At 44.1% G+C, this 12,355-nt stretch overlaps 2 protein-coding genes across 3 annotated transcripts; both read right to left on the bottom strand.

Annotated features, from left to right (window-relative positions):
• Positions 1–6,761: 6,761 nt before the first annotated feature.
• Positions 6,762–7,991, bottom strand: LOC9629017 (3-oxo-Delta(4,5)-steroid 5-beta-reductase). The gene has a single exon (XM_002989781.2). It carries the CDS (start codon positions 7,945–7,947, stop codon positions 6,856–6,858), a length of 1,092 nt encoding a protein of 363 aa, XP_002989827.1. The 5' UTR covers positions 7,948–7,991; the 3' UTR covers positions 6,762–6,855.
• Positions 7,992–8,850: 859 nt separating this feature from the next.
• LOC9629347 (2-Cys peroxiredoxin BAS1, chloroplastic) lies at positions 8,851–10,159 on the bottom strand. Of its 2 annotated transcripts, XM_024663629.1 has the most exons (5): positions 9,774–10,159; positions 9,609–9,686; positions 9,472–9,544; positions 9,149–9,408; positions 8,851–9,093 (listed from the first exon to the last, which is right to left on the bottom strand). In XM_024663629.1, the coding sequence occupies exons 1-5, from the start codon at positions 9,822–9,824 to the stop codon at positions 9,079–9,081; spliced, it is 477 nt and encodes a 158-aa protein (XP_024519397.1). In that variant the 5' UTR covers positions 9,825–10,159; the 3' UTR covers positions 8,851–9,078. The 2 variants fall into 2 exon arrangements, 1 of the variants encoding a protein (XP_024519397.1); XR_002990861.1 differs by having other exon boundaries at positions 9,149–9,274; positions 9,329–9,544; positions 9,609–10,159.
• Between the last annotated feature and the right edge of the window lie 2,196 nt (positions 10,160–12,355).

The following is a 12,355-nucleotide window of genomic DNA, read 5'->3' as shown; positions in this document are numbered from 1 at the left end:
GACTCCACCTCGGACTCCATCTCGGGTTCCTTCTCGGACTCCACTTCGGACTCCAACCCGGGTCCATCTCGGGTCCACCTCGGACTCCACTTCGGACTCCAACTCAGGGTCCTTCTCGGACTCCACTTCAGACTCCAAGTTGGGTCCATCTCGGGTCCACTTCAGACTCCACCTCGGACTCCATCTTGGGGTCCTTCTCGGGCTCCACTTCGGACTCCAACTCAGGGTCCTTCTTGGACTCCACTTAGGACTCCAACTCGGGTCCATCTCGGGTCCACTTCGGACTCCACCTCAGACTCCATCTCGGGGTCCTTCTCGGACTCCACTTCGGACTCCAACTCGGGTCCATCTTGGGTCCATCTCGGACATTTCCATATGTCATGAGTTGGTCCTTTTGGGTCCCTTTTTGGAGCCTCACTTATTGCTCGCTTCGTGCTCATTCCTCGAGCACTTCGTTGAGAGTTCCACTCCCACTCTCGACCTTTTCAAGTCGGAGCTTTTAGTCCAAACGTGTTATGCTCGTTTGGCTTTCGCTTCGGCCACTACCACATGGCACCTTTTCGGCTCCATTTTGCACTAGAGGGTCGGGACTCGAACCCAACCTCCGTATATGCATCTATGGATAGCATCGCACAGGATGCCTGGCGTGATTCCCCACGCCGGTGCACCAACTTATATTTAAAGCGCGCTATAGATCACAGCTTCGGAACCTAGTTCCTCCACACTGCCAAGTCCTCTCACTTGACACGTCTGTGATCATGCATGGACTCCTCCATGCTTGGCCCCATAGCCCACCCTTTTTTGAAGTTGTCACCTTCAACTAAGGTATTTGTTCCCCCGACTTGCCAATCTCGCTTGGTAAGTCCTCCGACCACCGTAACATGGTTCCTGCATAAGCGTGAAAGTCCTTGACCATCGACTTTCGTTCAAAGCCCTCTCTTTGAACACTCGGGAACTACTTCCCTAACCTTGATAGCTTTGCCCCATGGCAAGCTTTAAGACCACGCTTCTGCTACGCCACTCTGATTTCGTGCATTCCATAAACCATTTACACTTGGCCTTTCTAGGTACTAAGCTACCTAGAATCGTCTTTGGGAACCTTGAAGGAACTTTGTCCCTTAGCTTGCTAAGGCCTCCCTTTTTGCAAGCTTTCCAGTTGCCATATAGTCTAACATAGACAATTCCATATTTTAGACTCTCCATGGCATCACGATTTGCCAGCAACAACACCCTCGAGCCCCCACTTGATTCTCCATTCCCAGCTAGCACAACCAGCCTTGGTCATGCCCTTCGATTCCTATGGTTCGGTTCTATCCCCTTACTACTTGCTTTTTGGCTTGACACCTTTCCTTCGGTCATTCTCCTCAAGACTAGGAAGATAGCTTTGCACTTTCTATCATGCCTTAGCAAGTATTCTTAGGGATGAATCTACTTGATAGCCTAGGGAGTGGTTCCTCAATCCAGGTATGCTCACCTTATAATCCCATACAACGAGGTTAATGTTGCTGCTCATAGGCCTTCACTAGCTTTGCCAAAATTCCAATTTTTTGGCTTTGTCCAATTCGGGTAGACAGTCTTCTCCCGTCTCCGCAACCTTGGACATTTGGATAGCACCTTCTATCCATCATTCGCTAGGGACTTAGTCCTTTGGGCCTTATCTATTGCCCTCGCGACACCAAACACCACTTCCTGGTGTTCCAGAGTGTTTGGGTGTCCCAATGATGTCTCCCTGACAATGAGCATTTCCTTTTATGACATTGACTCACTATATCGCAACATAAGCAATTTAGCCCTTGTAAGGGTATATCTAGCTTCCTTATGCCATTAAAAAGTCTTGGGTAGCTATCTTTTACCCGTTTAACCAATTATCTTTGTTGCTTAGTTGCCCCATAGTTGTCAAGTCCTACAACTCATTGCATGGTGTTTCCACATCTCCATCATTATTTGGGTCACCACACTCCAACCGCATGCCTTCCAGCTTAGGCTATGCTATTCCCATTTCCATTGGGATTCCTTTGGAAGGGGTTCTCATGAACCCGCTAACTTGACCTCAAGGCAGCACGCCTTGGCACCTTTGGTGTCTCCACACCATCGGCTTCACGAGCCTACCTTTATGACACTTCTTACTTGTGTCTAGGTATTTTTGCCAAGACCAATATGGTTGTCCCTTATGCCAATTATCCATTAGCACTGCACCATAGAGTTCATGCACAACTTTGTGTCAAAGTTGTTTCCTTCCGGAAAACTCTTTCCCATGACTTTAGCATGGCTCTTTCTGCTATCAATGAGATACATACTGCTTTCATGCTTGGATCTCAAGATCCTCCCCATACTTCGTGGGGCACCACACACCTCAGTCTAAATGCTTCAACCAATCCCTTAGGACCATTCCCTGACTCCACTTGAGTCATCCAGCATTTTAGACTTTACTAATCTAACAACCTGCGAGGTCTTAGTCTTCGAGGTGCTAGCTCACTAGAATACAACTTTTTGTATTCATGTCCTACTCACAAGGACCATCTTTGCAAGTGTTACATCGACACTTGATTTTGTTCTCTGGGGCAACCTTTTGCCCCTTAGGACCACTTGTCCATGTGATGAGAATAGTAACTCATCCTCTAAGTACACCCCCAATCCGTTGGGTTGTTCCTGCATTTATTAGAGGTAGCCCCAACTACCATTTCAAGGACTTGTGTCCTCTTCCGTATTTGACCTCCCATGGTCAATAATTCCGGTCTCAAAGTTATGAGCACCAACCTCAACTATATAAAGGTAATCTTGTGACTCCTTTATTGTTTTGGAGTCTGCATCTTTCCCGTGATCCTAACTATAGTTGTTTACCACAACTATGTTAGCCCATTTGCTACATCAAACGCTCATTTGGATCACATCCTCACTCAATGAGGAAAGCCTTACACTGTTCCCAAGATCCCAAAGTCGTTCCATCATTGGCCCTTTTCTATCCACCACCTTGCCTACAAGTTCACCCGTGAACTATAGTGGAGAGCCATGTCTTCCTGACTTGCTACTCCTCAAGGACAAGCCCACTCCTAGGACCTTCCGATGCCAACACTAGTGGTGATATACTTCAGCACCAATAAAAGTCGAACTAAGGAACAGCTCTGATACCAAGTTGTAAGCGACTAAATTTTCCATTCTACTTTAGTCACTTAACCACACCTCCAACCACCTAAAGGAGTCTCACTCACAACCTCCATAAGTCCTATTTCAGACTTGGGCTTGCTAGCCCTGAGAATGGCATCCCCGCCACTCAACCTTTGCACTTGATCCAAGTGCTCCACATGTCCGATCCCATAACCGACACCCCAAGATACCACCCATATATCAGCCCGTTACGCTAAGGCCATGCCCCTTTACCTTGGTCACACTGGTGGTCTAACACCACCTGCATCACAGTCCCATCTCTTAAGGACTGGGCCATCCGTCCATGAGTGATCATTCCAGATCCACTCCTTAGCATCCTTAGGATGCCCACAGACATGGGGAATAGCCTTCCTCAATATCCCTTTTCTAGTCTTCACCAAGTCCCTTTCTGCCCATGGCCGTGTTCGCCAACACCACTGGATCGAGGCCCACAGGCCCAACCATTAAGTCCCATGGTCCTTTGGGACTTCCTCACCACTCGACTGTATCCTTGGTCATTACACCAGAGGACTACTCCTCTTCCTTTCCACAGTTTGGGACTTTGGGACAACATTTCGGAACACCATGGCCCTACGCGGGCCTCATGGGTACTCTCCCCGCCTTTCACCTTTGGGTGCTCTAGCCATGGGTTTAGAGCGAGGTTCCGTTGAGCCACACCAGGTATCCAAGTAGATAGTGCCACCCACACTTGGACTGAGAGCATCGGTCAGTCGATCTCCCAGGGGAACTAGAGCCGGCTCTTGAACACTTCACCAAGCTACCCTGCTTGTCGGTCCGTATTCATTCTAGTCTTGGACTTCCCAGTGGTCAATTCATCACCCAACACTGGGTATGGCCTTCCTGGGCCAAACTGGCCATTCCTGGGCCAAACTAGCCTTTCATGGCCAAACTGGCTCCACTGGGCTCCAACCCCCACACTCTCCCTACTATACTTTTGGAACCCCCCGCAGCCCCCCCCCCCCTGGGGGATGATCTCTTTGGGCTTTCACCCAGCTGCCTGTATTAGTATTCGAACTCGAACTCAGACTCGGACTCGATCTCGGTCCTGGTTTCGGACTCGGACTCGATCTCGGTCTCGGTCTCGGTCTTGGTCTCGGTTCCATCTCGGACTCCATCTCGGGTTCCATCTCGGACTCCATCTCGGGTCCATCTCGGACTCCATCTCGGGTCCATCTCGGACTCCTTCTCGGGTCCATCTCGGACTCCATCTCGGACTCCTTCTCGGGTCCATCTCGGACTCCATCTCGGACTCCATCTCGGGTCCATCTCGGAATCCATCTCGGGTCCCTCTCGGGTCCACCTCGGACTCCACCTCGGACTCCATCTCAAGGGCCTTCTCGGAATCCACTTCAGACTCCAACTCGGGTCCATTTCGGGTCCACCTCGGACTCCACCTCGGACTCCATCTCGGGGTCCTTCTCAGACTCCACTTCGGACTCCAACTCGGGTCCATCTCAGACTCCACCTCGGACTCCAACTCGGGCTCCATCTCAGGGTCCACTTCGGACTCCACTTCGGACTCCAACTCGGGGTCCTTTTCGGACTCCACTTCGGACTCCAACTTGGGGTCCTTCTCGGACTCCACTTCAGACTCTAACTTGGGTCCATCTCGGGTCCACCTCGGACTCCATCTCGGGGTCCTTCTCAGACTCCACTTCGGACTCCAACTCGGGTCCATCTTGGGTCCATCTTGGACACTTCCATGTGTCATGAGTTGGTCCTTTTAGGTCCCTTTTTGGAGCCTCGCTTATTGCTCGCTTCGTGCTCATTCCTCGAGCACTTCGTTGAGAGTTCCACTCCCACTCTCGACCTTTTCAAGTCGGAGCTTTTAGTCCAAACGTGTTACACTTGTTTGGCTTTCGCTTCGGCCACTACCACGTGGCACCCTTTCGGCTCCACTTTGGGGCCTAGGGATTTTGTGTCTCACAGCCTTGACTCAATGGCAATGTTGGTAAACATGGCCATGGATAGAAAGAGATTTAGTACAAATGGCCTGATTTTGGAGAGATGGGATTATGATGTAGGTGGTGTTAGACCACTAGTGTGACAAAAGGTGAATAAGCACAGCCTTAACGCAACGAGTTAATAGATTAGTGATACCTTTAGGTGTTGATTATAAGATTGAACATGTGGAGCACTTGGACCAAGTGGCAAAGATTAAATAGTATAGGTGCCATTTTTGGGGCTAACAAGTCCCCAAGTTTAAAATAAAATTTATAAAGGTGGGGAGTAAAAGTCTTCTAAGTGGTTAGAAGTGTGGTTAAATGACTAAATTAAAATGAAAAATTTAATCACTTACAATATACTATAAGTAACTAAAGAGAACAACTTAAAAAACTATCTATATATTTTTTCACTCGATTAATGGTTTTGGGATACTTAAGATTAAATGTTTTTGGGGTTATATATCCTTGAGTTTGGGTTAAGTGACCTCCTGGGAAGTCCAAATTCATGAGTTTATATATATTTAGAATATATTTGGATATTCTAGGATATTCTATCATCTAATAAATATTACTCATTTAGATTAATCTTGTATTTATAATTTATAAACATGTTTATAAATTCTAAACTTTCTTAAACCCTTTTTAGTATATTTTTTTTCCTTCTACCATCTAATGGTAATAAGATTAATCTTGTGTTTATAAATTACAAACATGCTTATAATTATAAACTTTATTTGATCAATTGGATAAATAAATAGGAATAACACTATTATTAAGCAAACCAAGCATTGTTACATACAACACATAGCAAATCATTATCATTTCTACAGAAAAAATAATACAAACTAAATTCTTAACAAGTTTTTGAAAATTGCTGACAAGTTATTACTAATACTAATAGTGAGTGTATCTTAACAGACAAAAACCTCTATAAAACTTGCAATCTTCAACATACCAGTTTTCATTTGAGTGTCAAACGAACCAGTGCTTTTGAGAACAATTCCTCTCCCAGGCCATCTAGCGAGCACCATGTGCTTCTTTGAGAACAAAGGCGCCTTGAATCCGTTTCCTGAAAGAAAGATTTAATTCACGATTCTCAATAGGAGCACTGTGAAACCTGTCCATGGCAAGGCCCTTGACATCCTATGAAAGCAGTGGAGGCGCTCAACGTCGTTTCCAAGGTTGAGAACCGATCCTTTGGAAAATAAAACGTGCACTAAAGCTCATGTCAGATGCGTGCAAACAATACCGTGCCACAAAAAAGTTTTCACTAATCTGCTGGTCCTTCTTTCTGAATCTTTCCTGAAGGATATAATATTAAGAAGGATATTATATTAGTGTCTCCCAAGCCAAACAAGACCTGGCTGAAAAGAACATGTCTGTCACAAACTTCATGTTCACGCTTCATGTTTGCCAAGACACCCGGAGATCCTTCTGAAAGCATAAACACCTGCAAAGAAATAAGAAAGATTCAATACTTCGTTGTTTCCTTCTTTATTGCCCAAAAACTTGACGACCTATCGCTCGAGGAGATCCACCGCCCGACGTAGCACCATCTCGAAAAGAGCGCGAAGGGAGAGGCGGCCCGCCGCCGTAAGCCCGGAACACCACGTCATTAGTGTGCGTTAAGCAATGGGCTCAGAGCAAATATCCGACGCGATAATCCTTTGTGAGCATTTCTCTAATTTTGAAGAGCATTACACTTATATGTAGAGCAGACCGTACTCCTCCTGCAACCAGAGAATTAGGGAACGATCTTTTCCGCCTTGAGCACCTGAATCCAGTGCCGCACAGACTTCTCGCTGTTCCGAAATCCCAGAAACCCGAGCTCCTTGCTCTTGTTCATGTTGCTCAAGTTCTCTACTGGAGCCCCGAACATTGTATCCAGGAACCAAAACTGCCCAACATCGTGGAACTTTGTCGGCAGCAGCTTGTGCTCGCGCACAAGAGCATCCCAGCTCCCTTCCTTCCCCCTCATCAGATGCTCCAGGCTGACGCTCTCGCCGTCGAACGGGGCAGGATCCACCCCCATCTCGTCCGCGATCACAGCCCAAAGCTGCTTATATTTGAACACATCCCCGTTGGTGATATTGAACGCCTGGTTCTTGGCAGCCGGATGCGTGGCAGCCCAGATCTCCTGCTCGGCAATCAGATCCGCATCGGATGCATCCGTCAGGCCCTCCCACGCTGCCCTGCTCCCGAAGAATCGGAATGGCAGCTTGTCGCGCTTGCAGATCGCGGCGTAAACAACCAGCGCCAGGATGCAATTCATATAGTTCCTGGGCGCGAATCCGAAGATGGCGCTGGGCCGGTGGATCGAATATGTGAGATGCGGGTGCTGCTTCACCCTGTCGAACAGGAGATCCTCCTGGACGTAGTAGAAGTTGGGGACCGGAAGCCTGGGATAGTCTTCCCGGAACGGAGCCTCCGCGGGCATCACATCCCTCCACCGATCGAATGGCCCCAGGTAGTGCTTCGCCCCCGTGGTCAGGCAGATATGGCGGAGCGCGCCTGGAAGCAGAGCGTCGAGGGTGTTGCGGAAGATCGTCCCATTCGCATCGCAGTTCTCCTCCTCCGTTTTCATGGGGATCCAGGCCGCCCAGAAGAGAGTCGTGATGCGGTTCTTGAGCGGTGACAGCTTGGTCTGCACATCCACCTGATCCAGCAGATCCAGCTGCACGTAGCTCACCTTGCTGGGCAGCCAGTCGGGGCGATCGCGGCGCCCCGTGCCGTAGACTTGCCAGGATCGCTCCAGGAGCTTGCGGCAGATGCTGTTTCCATTGATGCCGGTCACGCCGATCACAATTGCCACACCAAGATGACGCTCTTCCGCCATACCTGCGATGGTCCTGAGCGTGTCAAGATATTGCTCTGTTGATCTGGTGGGGTCAGAGAAGCTTTGGAGATTTTTTTCTAAAATGACAAAGTAGCAAGTGCAGGTTGTGGCCTGTGATATTGAAAAAAATACGTAGTTGGTGTGGGGTTGGTGCGTGCATTTAGAATTGTGATCAGTAAAGTGTCAGCTGTGAATTTTCCTTTGCCATTGGTCCTGAAGGTATATACGCATAGGATTCGCATGGGCTAAGAATATTCTATCTAGTATATTCGTCTACATTTACATGGATTTCATACCTCCATTGTTCACGAGAATGGGTGTTGATCTGTGTGAACCTAAACAAATCTGAAGCACAGGGAAAGAGCACCCTGGCTGCCAAATCGAGCTAATTGGATTAAGGACAGCTTTGGAATGTTTTGCTTGTGGCATTTGCCAAGAGAATCCTTGGTTTCTTGGACCCAAGTCTTCAAGTGGATTCTTCCAGTGTGTCTGGATCATACAATGTTTCAAGCTGCCCAGAAATAGAACTTGGAATTTTAGGCTTGTGATGGCTCCATAGTGCAATAACATTAGTGAAAAACTAAATTTCACAATACCTTTCCCAACCTATTGAACAGGTTCTCAATCCTTGGTAAAAGGTATTTATTCTACTTTGTATACTTGTTGAGCAATCGGTAGTTTATGCACATGCGCATAGATCCATCTTTCTTTTTCACAAATAACACCGGTGCACCAAAATGAAATTCAAATGAAACATTTATAAATTCTCAAAAATTCAATTATAATTCATTTTAGATTTATAAGCATGTAAATCACGAACATAAAACTACAATGGTTTCATAATGTATAAATTTTCAAATGTGATTTCCACGTGATACCAAGATTGCCACATTAGATGTCACATAAGCAAAAATCTGGATCATTAATTGAATTGATATCTAAACCGCCGCTCAATTACAATGCTGCTTGCAGCTAGAAATGAAATTGGCAATAGCTACGGCTGGAGTTGGATGCTCATAGCTGCACCACTGCATTGCGAGATGGAGCTGGATCATCACTCGCTTGCCGCTTGTGCCACTTGCTGCTGCTGGCTTGCTGTTTTTGACTCCCTGCTGCTAGCATGAAGAGGCCTCAGAGGGCAATTCCCTAGACATACAAAGAATGTCATCTGCACAAAATATCCACTGAGTTTCTCACAAACCAGATTAGAGATGTGTACGTTGTAAGCCTTGGAGATTGACTTGGAGATGTCTGAAACAAGGGGATAGTGCAAATTGCCTAGGCCACCCAACTTTCTCTCAGTTTGAACCCAAGACAGATGGGAAAACTGCAAAAACATCCTTTTGTTAGTGAGAGAGCAAAAAAAAAATATCCCATGTACCACACTGTCAACAGAGACTTTGAGCACTTCCGTGTTGATCTTCTCAAATTCCGAGTAACGATCACAGAAAGAGGCAATTTCTAGTAGGAGGAAAAGAAAAGTTTGAAGAAATCTTCAAACCAACGCAATTGTCATCAACCAACCTATCGGGCAAATGATCATGAAGTCCAAAGGATAGAAGAACAACATGACATAGAAGTAGTCTGAAAGCTTCACCTGCAAAGACATAGGAGAAATAAGAACACAGCAAAGAGGAACTTTTCATTTTCCTGATGAATACCTTGATGAATTCCTGATTGAAGACTGACTCAGCCTCGAAATCCAGACCCTTGTTTCCGACCAATGGAACATCTAAGCTCTAGAAAAGAAGAAAATCCACAATGGTGTCAAAATTTCCATGGAAAAGGGGATGAAGAATGCTATATTTAAAGCTATGTTAGAATACCTCCATTGTACTACTATGATCCATGAACAAGTGAGTGCCATTGGCATCCATTAGATTCTCCTAGTATAGTAGCAATCAATAAAAAAACAGGGACAACACCAAGATATTTGGACACGGTCAGGACAGTGCCATAGCCAGGACAGTGGATCTCTGGCATTTTGATCGGGGCTCCAATACCTAGAGAGCATCCAAGTCTTTAGCGGTAGCGGTAGCTGAAGACTTGGAATCGGCCATACAAATGGATCTGTGTTGCAACAGTGCCATGGCTAGGCATAGGATTGGATTGGATGGAAGCTATTGGATTTCAATACTTGGATGCTGTCTCACTCCTAATGCCTTGCTTCCAGCACGTAATTCGAGTGTGGCAAGAAACCCTAGCCAAAATCCCTAAAGAGCATGTATGTGGTAATATAAGCCGAAACATTTATGAAATTTTTTAATTAATATTTCAAAATCCAGGATTTCTCTAGTGCGAGAAAGGAAAGATCTGGCTCCTCTAACCCATGGCACCCATCTCCTCTCTTGAGATTTCAGAATTGCCTACCCTAAAAAGAAGACCACAACCGCTGCTCTCACACTGCTATGCATTCAAGCATTGACCTTGTTTATGCTCTTGGGATAGTGTATGGAAATCCAATTTTTTTGTAATATAGTTTTGTTACTGAAGTGATTAAAAAATGAACAGGTGCCATGTGCATGCAATTGCACATGTGTATAGTCCACATGTCATACTCTAATTGGATAACCATTTTATGGCTATTATATGTACATGGTTATCTTTTCATCTAAAAGGAAGAAAGGGAGATCAATTTTTTTTAAAACAACTTTTTTAGACATTAATATCAATTATAATTATTTGCTGCATTTCTTGGATTTCGTTAATTTGCTATTTCTTTTTATGTAAATGAATGTAAGTACCTAAATAGAGTAAATGAGTTTTGATTTAAGGAGCTAGTTTTTGTTGAGATGAAGACTCTCTCTATATTAAACACAATGATTAGCATTTACTAGGCAATCTTCTAGGATTGATTTTTTACATTCTAAGATAATAGGGTGAAGTTGAATCCATTCTTGGTTTATTCATTTCACAATTCACCATTTGCAAACTATTATAATCAACATACATCAAGGTAAGGATTCTTGATTGCATGATGTAATCACAAGCAATGAAATCACATCTTATTGTAAATCATTTTTCAAAAAAGAAAAAATAATTTTTATATTTGATCCATAGTGGTACAATGGTTTAAACACAGCCATTCATGTGGATTAGAGCATTCTCCTAGACATGTTCAAATGAGCATTTGAACATGCTAACAATTGTGATAATGCTTTTTAACAATTGTATTGTCTTCATTAATGGCCATTTAAGAAAGTAATGTAATTTGCCATTTTTTTCTAAAGCCTCTTGCCTCGTGCGGAACTAAATATATCGAAGCAAATCAAGTTAGACATATTGTGGCTAATATTTTGTTAAGATTTTGTAAGATTTATGCATGCACTTACTCCAACCACTCTTGAGGATAATCTTCATTTAACACAATGTTTTGAGACATCACTTTTTTAATTTCTTGCTACACATCCTTCAATTCCATTTCTTATAAGTGATGGTTCTGTTCCAATGAAGGTTGATGTTGTTGTTTCCTTAATTCAAGGACAAAGGTAGGGATGTGGTTGTAGCCATGATATCCATAGTTGGATGAAATTGGTCACCCTTATCAACATTGTTAGTATTTTCCAAATTGGTGTCCTTCATTTCTTGGGTGGAGACTTTAACAATGTTCTATTAATGTTGTTATAATGGAAGGTTTAAACACTAAGATGCTTCTGGAAAATAAAGAGTTATGCAAGTAGTGGAGGGTCCTTGCGCGAATAAGTCTGTAACCCTTTCATCTTTCTTTTGGGAGTATCATTAAAGGGTTCCATTAGCATTAGTTCATCTAGTGTTTACTTTCTAAATTCGCTTATATAACAAAAGATTTTTTATTATGCTCTCTGTGTTAGTTAATACAAGCTCAAATTCATCTTTTATTATTCAGCCTATTGCCACATATTGCCATCTATATTTATGTTGTGTAGCAAAGCTAAATTTTATTCTTTATAGCAATGGCTATGTGTATGAGATGAGGCAAACCTAGTTGTGTGCATGGGCAATTTTGAGCTTAAACTTTAGTCGTTATAGATACTGCTAAATCATGTTTTTGACCTTATCCTTGGTATAGATTAATTGTAACATAATCATACCAAATGTGACTTTGAGGCCTTTCCCCCTTGATTTATACTTCCTAATATTTCTTTCATTCTTCTCACTTCTATTCCTCTTTATTCTTCTACTTTTACTTCCATCACTTTAATCTCTTCATTACGTCCTCTTATATTTCTATTTTGTTCCTCTATTCTCTCTTTATATCCCTCTGATAATCTTTATATTGCAATGGTTGACCAAATCATGAAAGAATATGCCAATCTTTTTGAATTTAACTTGTTGTCTGGGGGTTAAGACTACAACACATCATTTTATTCTAACTGGGGATGCTCATCTAATCAAGGTTCCTGTTGTCATATGCCGAATTAAAGTCCGA

The sequence above is a fragment of the Selaginella moellendorffii genome, unplaced genomic scaffold, assembly GCF_000143415.4.
Source record: "Selaginella moellendorffii unplaced genomic scaffold, v1.0 SELMOscaffold_101, whole genome shotgun sequence".
Taxonomy (NCBI): domain Eukaryota; kingdom Viridiplantae; phylum Streptophyta; class Lycopodiopsida; order Selaginellales; family Selaginellaceae; genus Selaginella; species Selaginella moellendorffii.
Note: the sequence above shows the minus strand (reverse complement) of the source record. Positions and strands in the feature narration are given on the sequence as shown.